This window comes from Mauremys mutica, chromosome 7, assembly GCF_020497125.1.
Source record: "Mauremys mutica isolate MM-2020 ecotype Southern chromosome 7, ASM2049712v1, whole genome shotgun sequence".
Lineage (NCBI taxonomy): Eukaryota > Metazoa > Chordata > Testudines > Geoemydidae > Mauremys > Mauremys mutica.
The window spans coordinates 17681010-17691103 of NC_059078.1; the positions used below are offsets into that span (position 1 = coordinate 17681010).

At 43.4% G+C, this 10094-nt stretch overlaps 1 protein-coding gene across 3 annotated transcripts in view; it reads right to left on the reverse strand.

Annotated features, from left to right (window-relative positions):
• RAD18 (RAD18 E3 ubiquitin protein ligase) overlaps window positions 1-3373 on the reverse strand; it is a 115573-nt gene extending 112200 nt beyond the window's left edge. For all 3 annotated transcript variants that reach the window (XM_045025566.1, XM_045025565.1, XM_045025567.1), the window contains exons 1-2: window positions 3239-3373; window positions 2263-2344 (exon numbers count right to left, since the gene is read on the reverse strand). In XM_045025566.1, coding sequence (XP_044881501.1) covers window positions 2263-2344; window positions 3239-3286 — 130 coding nt within the window. In that variant the 5' untranslated portion in view covers window positions 3287-3373. The remainder of the gene's footprint in view (window positions 1-2262; window positions 2345-3238) is intronic.
• Window positions 3374-10094: the final 6721 nt, after the last annotated feature.

Below are 10094 nucleotides of genomic sequence, written 5' to 3' on the forward strand. Positions count from 1 at the left end.
GATCGACAGGAGAAAATCTCCTGTCGACTTACTTTACTCTTCTCGTTGGGGGTAGAATACACGGCTCAACTGGAGAGCAATCTGCAATCGATTTGGCAGGTCTTTACTAGACCCGCTAAAGCGAGCGCCGGTGGATCGATCTCAGGGCATCAATCCCTGACATAGTGTAGACCTGACCTAAGCTTCTATTCCTCAGCTTTAGCTCTGGCCTTGATTTGCACCCCCTTGGGCTCCATGCCAGTGAGGCTTCATTGGAGTCAACGTTTCGGGTCCCATTTAACAGTTGTCCCTGTATTTCCTGGGACAGAGTGGAGAGATGCATGGAAAATTTCATACAGCTCTAGGCAATGTTCTATAAGGCAGGTGGGTGGGCAGGAATCTGCATAACTTTAGCCTCCATCCGTTGATGTACCACACAAGGGGTTCACTCACATAGGGCCCGATTCTGCAGTCACTCCACATGTAGAACTCCTGTTAATTCAAGTGAATAGAACTCCTGTTCAGAGCATGGCTATAGAATCAAGTTCTGCAACTGCTCACCGTAACCGCTGAGTACAAGTGGCAGCTCTTTCATATGACCTCTACCAACCTAGAATACGCATAAGCTTGTAGTAAAAAGCAAAGGAAGTAAAAAGGTTCATCTATCTGCACACAAACACTAAGAGCATGTCTAACCAGCAATGAAAGCCCAGGGTTAGTGGGACTCGAGTCAGCTGAACTGTGTCAGAGAATGCTGGGCTTGCACGTCTATACTGCATTTTAACCTTAGGTTAAGGATTTTCTGACCCGTGCTCAAACTTAGAACTCTGGCGTCCACACTGCAGTGCACAGACCCGAGTCAAAGTAACCCTATTCCGAAGTGCCTAGCGCCTCTCCTCCCCACCAAACCAGCATTGACGCTCTAGCCCTACAAATGTGTTGCAAAATGCGAAAGCTCTACTGCCCACCCTGTTTCCTAACTCTGATGGTGTTACTGATGGGACTCAGGTGCCCATAAGCACATAAACTGCACAATGAGCTCCTTTAGAAGGTAGTTTGAGAAGGCTTTATACTGAACTACCATCTAGTTTGAGAAAGGGGCTCTCCACCTCTAGGCTGAGTCGCACTGGCAGGAAAATGCCCAAATGCTCCTGTTCTGAGGATAATTACGACATCCGTATCCAGGGCTGACAAACTATTAAAATGAAACAGGACTAAGTATTATCTACACCATTCCTGACAGGTGTTTGTCTAACCTGACCTTAAAAATCTCCAATGACAGTGATTCTACAACCTCCATAGGCAATTTATTCCAGTGCTTAACCAACCTGACAGTTAGGAAGTTTTTCCTAATGTCCAACTAAACCACCCTTGCTGCAATTTAAGACCATTGCTTCTTGTTCTATCCTCAAAGATTAAAGACAACAATTTACCTCCCTCCTCCTTGTAACAACCTCTTATGTACCTGAAAACTGTTATCATATCACCCCTCAGTTTCTCTTCTCCAGACTAAATTAACGCAATTTTTTTCCCAATCTTCCCTCATGGGTCATTTTTCTAGACCATTATCATTTTTTTGTTCATCTCTGGACTTTCTCCAATTTGTCCACATCTTTCCTGAAACGTGGTGCCCAGAACTGGACACAATACATCAGTTGAGGCCTAATCAGCGCAGAGTACAGCAGAAGAATTACTTCTTGTGTCTTGCTTACAACACTCCTGCTAATACATCCGAAAACGATATTTGCTTTTTTTGCAACACTATTACGCTGTTGACTCACATTTAGCTTGCGATCCACTATGACCCCCAGATCCCTTTCCACAGTACTCCATCCTAGGCAGTCATTTCCCATTTTGTATGTGTCCAATTGATGGTTCCTTCCTAAGTGGTGTACTTTGCATTTGTCCTTATTGAATTTCATCCTATTTTCTTCAGGCCATTTCTCCAGCTTGTCCAGATCATTTTGAATTTTAATCCTATCCTCCAAAGCACTTGACGCCCCTCCCAAACTTGCCATCAGCCGCAAATGTTATAAGTGTACTCTCTATGCCATTATCTAGGTGTCAGCTTAACAAGGGCCTTGAACCTCCAGCCCTGCAGGATCCTGAGATCATAGGTTCAAGCCCTAGGTTAACATAATTGGTGGGTTAGGCTCAAGCCTGGGCTTACACTGCTGTGCTGACGTACCCTAACATCTAACGGATGAGATGGCAGGATGGAATGAGAATTGGGCACAAGTAAGGGATACATACACACACCCACAAAAAGACTCCTATACTTACAGTTATGTGAACACTGTGGTATGATCATTGCAATATTAAAGTAATCAAAGCATATCCCACAACGCAACAAATCATCCACGGCCTGAAATGGGAAAAATAAAGTTAAGGTCATTCGAAGGCACCCTTCAAAAACTCTTCATCTGACTATATGTATGATATAAGAAATGTCTACATGCTTTCACTCTCAGAAATTCTTGTCCACCAGTTTCCTAAACCCCATAGACGAAAAACAAAAATCCCTCATATCTCTTGGGGACAAGTTTAACAGTTGTTTTATGTCAAGAGCTGTTACACTAAATGGCAACACAAATGCAAACTATCACATTGCTATTCCGTAGCAGCTTGCTGAACACAAATTTCAATAAACAAATTGAACTGAGAACAGCTTCCAAAATCAGTTCCAGTGTGTACATTTAATCTTTGGCACCTCTCCTAGAGCTCAAAGGTGAAAGGGGGAAGGGAATGGCAGTTCTTGCAGAAGACCCTTCCCAAATGGGAGCGCTGCTAGTAATTCATTATTATCTGACACTCCTCCTGACAAACTCTCCCCATCCAGCTTCCTCCCTAGCAAAAATGGGGCATGAGTCTTGTCGAAAGCAAAAGGCCTGTTCTGCCACCTAAAAGTTTTTTTTTGGGGGGGGGGGAGGTAAATCCCACTATAAGGCCAGCTGCAATCCTCTGATACTTCAGGTATCCCCACGGTCACTCTTGGGAGCCCCCATGACTCAAAATGCCAGCGCTGGAGAACCACTCTCTTGCTTAAGGATTGTGAGGACCCCTCTCTTACCTAGAAGGATCTTTGGACCACAAGTCTATTACCACCAATGGGCTCCCCCTCCATCCGCTCCCCCTGAGAGACTCTCCCCCAGGTCCTGCCCCCCGGCCGCCCCCACCGGGCCGGTACCCCCCGTTGCCATGGGGAGGCTCGGTACAAGCCCCGGGAGCCGCGGCTCCAGGGAGCCTCCCTCCCCCTTACTTTCAGCAGGGAGAGGTTCTCCGGCCAGCGCGGCTCGGCCAGCGCCATGGTGCCCGCCACAGGCAGGGCCAGCTCCCGGCCCGCGCGCTGCCGGCCCCAAATCACCCGCGCTCAGCTCCCGGCGCAGCAACCGGCGCGCGCCTACTTCCGGCCCCGCCCCGGAGGTTGCTGGGAGATGTAGTTTGTGCGGCGGCTGCGCTCTGCTCACCCGCCAGGGCGGTGGCTGGGCCCGGCCAGGGTGGGGCCAGTCATTGAGGGGGAAGGCGCGTCCCTCTCGGAGAAGGGCGATTCCTTCTGCTACAGCGTGTCAGCCTCCCTCTCACAGAGACACTGCCAGGGCCGTTTAAAATACAGGGGCCAGCAGGCACAATGGGACCCTCCCCTCAGGGATTTCCCTAGACCCCCCCTGAATTTCACCAACACCCCCTAGTTTTGTGAACTGGTTACATGCAGTGTTGCTAATTTAGTGATTGTTTGGACATTGGAATTGAAACTGAAACATTAATAGGCATGTTAAAAGCATATAAAGTGTATGATAAAATACATGCATCTGAAAAAGTATAATAGATTTGAAAAGTATGAACATAGACTAGCTTCCTTAGACAGCTGTTGTTTTTTATGACAATGTCAGTGTATTCATTTTGGTGATGTTGGCCAACCTAATAATTTCAAATTATGATTTGTAAGCAAAGTCTAAATGAGCTCTCCCTGACAGCTACTGATGAGCTGGGGTGAAAGGGTTCAGGACCAGAGTGTATTTGCATTCACACCTAATCTACATAGGTATCCAGCAAACAGAGCTGTATTGCCCAAGTAATAGATTTTGGCTGGGGTTGGGTTACAAATCCCTTGAATGAGGGGGGTAATGAAATGTTATTCTTATTGTATGAGTAAAGGGCTGTAGAACTGTACTTAGCCTGTGCTGATTGAGGGCATCAAGAGAGAGGATGGGGACAGGTGTTTTGCTTGATAGTCTGCCTGAGTCACAAGTGCTATTTGACCTGCCCCACTCCACTGTTTAAAGACAGAGCTGATTAGGCTCTACAGATAGTCTTTTGTTTTGTTAAGTGACCACGACAGCTGAAATCACTGATAATCAGGCCTAAGTGCTTAGACCTGCTGTGGGACAGTGTTTCTGTAGAAGAGATGACCCAGTCTGCACTAGCAGTGAGGTTCCTGGACTGAGAGCTCAGTGAAATCACAGAGCTGGGTGAAACCTCAAGAGACCAACTCACAGAGGTTACAGTGGCAGGTGGCAGCAGAAGGTGATGGTGCAGAGCCATTGGCAACAGAGCAATGGAGTGAACGGTGGCACAATGAACAACAGTGGCCAGAGTGAACAGTGAGCAACTGGAGGAACAAGCAAGGTGCCTTCTTGCCCCCCCCCCTGGGAGGTGAACTCATGTGAAAGCACCTCTGAACTCTTTTCAGAGTAGCAGCCGTGTTAGTCTGTATCCGCAAAAAAAACAGGAGTACTTGTGGCACCTTAAAGACTAACAAATTTATTTTATTTAAATTTGTTAGTCTTTAAGGTGCCACAAGTACTCCTCTGAACTCTGAGTCTCCACTGACCAAGGACGACAAGGATGACCTCCTGAGGTCCCTTCCAACCCTGAGATTCTATGACACCAGTGAGTGTTAATGAGGCTGTTAAGAATCCTGGCCACACAACACAATTCATGCGAACAAACAGGGCTGTGGCATCATACTTTCTATTTAAGCATGAGATACCACAAACTGGAGGCCAATGTTCATCCTGAAGTTGAACACTGGTTCTAAACAAGACCAGCAAATGTTCACTGTCTTTCTGCAAGAAACTCAACTGACTGGCTAGAAGCATGTGGTGCAACAGTGAAAGACTCAACAGTTGAAAAAGTGAAGAACTCTCTCACCACATTCAAAAAAACTTGCATACATCGCTGATGAATGCACCAATGCAAATGGGCATCAAGTATTAAGTCATTGTGTATGTTATCTTGATGTCAGTGGTAGGCCAGTAGATGCATTTCTTGATGTTCAAGTTATAGAAGACACATCGGCTGCATCTGTGACAACCCAGTCTTAGAAGAGTTAAATGCTTGTCAATTGGACCCCAAACAGATGGCTGCTTGTGCATTTGATGGAGCTGCAAACTTTTCTGGAAGACATGGTGGAGTACAAGCTTTGCTCGGAGAAAAGCGTAACCCTAATCTTTTCTATACACACTGCAGAGGCCATCTACTCCAACTAGCACTAGTATGAGCTGCAGACTTTTCAAAAGACATTTTAAAAGCTATAAATTTAATGTCTTCATTATATTCTTTTTTCAGCAAGAGTCCAAAAAGACTGAATATCTTGGAAAATATAGAAGATACACTGGGACTGAAGTTCAAATTAGTCCAACCTGGGAAAACCCTCTGGCTTTCTCATGAGCAATTGTTGGCTGTTGTCTTAAAATTACTCCAGCCATTATTACTGGCTTTGGAAAGTATTTACCAAGATTGGATGGATCTAAGTAGTGAGGCTGGTGGATTACTTTTGCTACTACATTCAGAGAAGACTATTGCCATTCTCTCTCTTGTAAGTCTACTGCTGAAAACACTTGGGTCATAAAACAATGCCATCCAGGCATCTGCTACAACAGTAGTAGATCTTTGTCCAGCAATAGAAGCTATGTTTTGGATCAATCAGAATGCTATCCATTGAAAAAGTACTGGAAGAAGCAAAGACTTCAGTCCAGAAGTTGACTAACGAAGGCATTTATATTGAATCCTTAAGTGAAGAGGACAAGACATGTTTGATAAGACAACTGAAAAAGTACACAGACTTGATTCTTAAAAATCTACAACAGCGACTTCTAGATTCTACTCAACCTCTACATAGCTTTTAGACTCAGACTTCAAGGTCAGAAGGGACCATTATGATCATCTAGTCTGACCTCCTGCATTTGGGATTTGCTGGCCACCGCTTCCCGCAGCCCCCATTGGCCTGGAGCAGCGAACCACGGCCCGTGAGAGCTGCAATCAGCCGAACCTGCGGACCTGGAAGGTAAACAAACCAGCCCGGCCCGCCAGGGGCTCTCTCTACACAAGAGGCGGCCCCAATTTGAGAATCACTGCATTAGTTTGTCCATAATTTTGCCTGAGGAGAAGATGCTGGAGATCACTGATGACTTTTAGAGTCACAGAATTTAAGTCTAGAAGGGACCACCGGCTCATCTAATCTGACCTGGGTACCACCACCACCCAGCACCCACGCATTAAACTGAAATTATACAAAGTATTATAGGAGACTAGACTATATGTGCCACAGCCAGAGAATAGGAGGGACCACGGTGCACTGGTGCCCAACGAAACTGCAATGGCAGGGAAATGATCCACACCCACACACTGCAGAGGAAGGCAAAAATCCCCCAAGGTCACTGCCAGATTGACTTGGGGGGAAATTCCTTCTTCACCCATATATGGCAATCAGTTAGACCCTGAGCACGTGAGCAAGAACCAAGCAGCCAAGTACTAGAGAGAGAATGCTTGGCATCACCTCACAGCCCTGGTCCTCCCCATCCAATGTCCCATCTCCAGCCCTGGCCATTCTCTGATGCTTCAGAGAAAGGAGATGAAAAACAAACCAGAATAAACTGGGAGCTCAGACAATACAGTGATGAGCGCTATATAAATACCTAGATAGATTTGGGTGTGAGGATTTCGTTGATCCCTGAGGTTTTCAGTTGGATCCTTCTATAAACTTGTGTCTAATTTGTTATTTAATTAACCTACTAGGGGATATGCTGCAAAACGGTTTTAAGGAAATAGGTAACTCATATTAGATAAAATCCCCTTTGCAATAAGAAAGTGTAAAGCCTGAGGTTGCATCTTTGTGTTTATTTTTTGTGTAAGTTGTAATGTTTGCTTTTCCTTACTATTTCATCTTTGAATTTCTGTTTTTTTTCTATTAACCAAATTTTGATTATTTTCACTGCAAGGAGGTCTCTGGTATGCAAACCATGTGGATTGTGTAAGCCAAAGTAAGCTGATATCTAGGGGGCTGGGTTCATGCTCTCAGGCGTGAAAAGTCAGCATGTCTGATAGTTAAGAAGGACATATTTGGGGAAACTCAGGACTAGAAGGACTGTTGGTGTCACCCTGCACTTGGCGGGTGAGACCTTATGCTTGTGGGCTGGCGACTGGTGTCAGAGATCTGAACCATAGCCGCACGGCACCAAGCTACCCAAAAGTTACTGAGCAGGTGGTGGCAACCACTCGCTGGTGTGGGTGGACCCCAAAAAGTCATAACAGAGTAACCAGCTTTTGCCCTAGATTGACTATAAAAGATTACTCTTTTTCTGTCCTCCAAAGAGCAATTTAGGCTGTAACTTTACTGATAGCCGATGTTCTCAAACCAAAACAAGTTAGGTCCTGTGTAATCTTGATAAATTAGAACAAGAATGTGAAAATAGATGCTCTGATTCAATTTAAACCATGAGTCAAGCCCTTCCTGCTTTCTGTTCACCTTCTTAATTTGTTTAAATTCCACCCCTTCATTTGTAAAATCCTCTTTCTCTGAATCGTCCTCTGTTCATGGGAGTGAGTATGTCAAGAGATCAGAGCAAGGACCTAGGATACAAGACACTTGGGGGCTATTGTCTGTTCTGCCACCAACTTGAGTAAGTCACAATCTCTTTGTGCCTCATTTTACCTATCTGAAAAAAAGAAAGTAAATTACTTGTTAGAGGTGATATAGAGCTTAATGTACTAATAATGTTTGTAAAAACAACAGGGAGTCTGGTGGCACCTTAAAGACTAACAGATTTATTTGGGCATAAGCTTTCGTGGGTAAAAAACCCGGTCTCCAGGCATCTGAAGAAGTGGGGTTTTTACCAACAAAACTTATGCCCAAATAAATTTGTTAGTCTCTAAGGTGCCACCGGACTCCTCATTGTTTTTGTGGATACAGACTAACATGGCTACCCCTCTAATGTTTGTAAAGTACTTTGAGAGTAGCAGGTAGAAGATGCTACCTAAATAATGTGAAAACATTATCAGTCATTCTCTTCTTCTGCATAACAAATTATTATCCATGTCCTACATGCTTTAATACAATAATTATAAATTTAACAATTTTAAAATCTTTTTCTCTCTCTATTTCTGGTACCATTTTCACTCCACATGAGTGGAGAGCATGGAGTAAAATGAATAATCTATAAGAGAAAGTTGTGACTAGGTGTCAGGCACTTATGAGTTCTAATATTTCATCTAAGTCACTGAATCTCATTTTTGACCTTGAGCAAGTAATTGAACTTGTCCTTAGTTGTAAAACTGTGATGATAATACTTACCTACCTCCTCCTCAAGGGTGTCATCAGGATTAATTAGTTAATGGTTGGATAGTGCTTAAAGCCTTATAAAGTGCTATTAAGCTATTTTTATTATAATCAGAATGTATTATTCAATTTTCATTTTCTAATTAAGTCTAATTAAATACCAACATAGGAACTTTAAAAATTTTATACAACAATTTTTGCTCAAATAGTTGTTCATACCCAAAACTTCAACACCTCCAGTTCATAATCAATATAAAAAATTTATAGTTCTACAAGTTTGGGAGTTATGTCTAACAATGTGTAAAACTACTCCCAAAACACCATTTTAAATGGACTTTGTTTATCATTTCCAGTTTAATTTGATTTCCATAGTGACTGATATTTTTAGCAGCTGTCACACTGAATGTGGAAACAGAATCTAAGCCAATGAAACTGTTTGTATAAAGCTATTGTTCATTTTCTCTGCATGGCATTTCTTCAACTTTAAGCACTCAGGGTGTTTGCGTGGAGTAAATCAGGGCCAAGTGAATCTTGGCATAAGCAGGTGCAAAATCCCAAAAAGTCTCAGGACCTAGCTCACCAGTGACATAAATGACTATGTAAAATACACATTAGGGCTCAATCTCCTCTGGGACTTTAATCTCCTCTTACTAACACAAGTGAATGCTTACACAAGAGTGAAGTCAGTGGAGTTACTCCAGATTTACACCAATGTACGTGAGCACAGAATTTGGCCCCAGACATAAATTGTTCAGAAAACAAGTATATGTAAGTGGCACCAAGTTGGCATTCAGATATGCAAAATTAGTGTAATTTTCATGCCTATGATTTCAGATCAAAACCAGAACCTGCTTACCTCTTAATCACCCATCCCCCCATGATCATGACCCTTTATGATCATCACCTTCTCATCTAACACTCACTACTATTTTTTTGTTTCTTCATCTTCCTTTCCCACTTAAAGACTTTCCCCCCCTCCAGCTTCATTACTTTCCTTTCTTGCCCTTTCCTCAGTGCCTTGTTATCAGGATCCAATTGGCACGACAACTTGCAGATTTATTTGTTTGTTTATTTTGGCTTTTGGTGTTTACAGGTCTCTTGTGGTATAAATGCAGTAATACGGGTCCTTCAGCAACATATACTTTGCTATTGCAATATTTGCATTAGTATTGTTACACAGAATAAGTTGAACATTTACAGATAAACTGGTGGGATATTACACTGGCATTTCGTTCAAAGTTTGACACATGGACAAATGCCTTTTTCTCTGCTGCTTTAGGCCTAGGAGATAAAGCCATTTGTCTCTTTGTTTGATAATATCTTAATAAATAAATCCAGTGTTTGCTGGATTCATCAGGGTAACTGGAGAGGACATAGTGACCAGATTATTGCACCAACTGAAATTAGGAATGATTCCATGAATCAGTGGAGTTATGCCAATGTTAAACCAGAATCAGGCCTACAAATATTCAGTGGGCCAAACAACTTCAACAGGTGAGACTGAGAGGGATCCAACCCAGAACACCCAAGGATTAAAGGACTCATCTGGGAGGTAGGA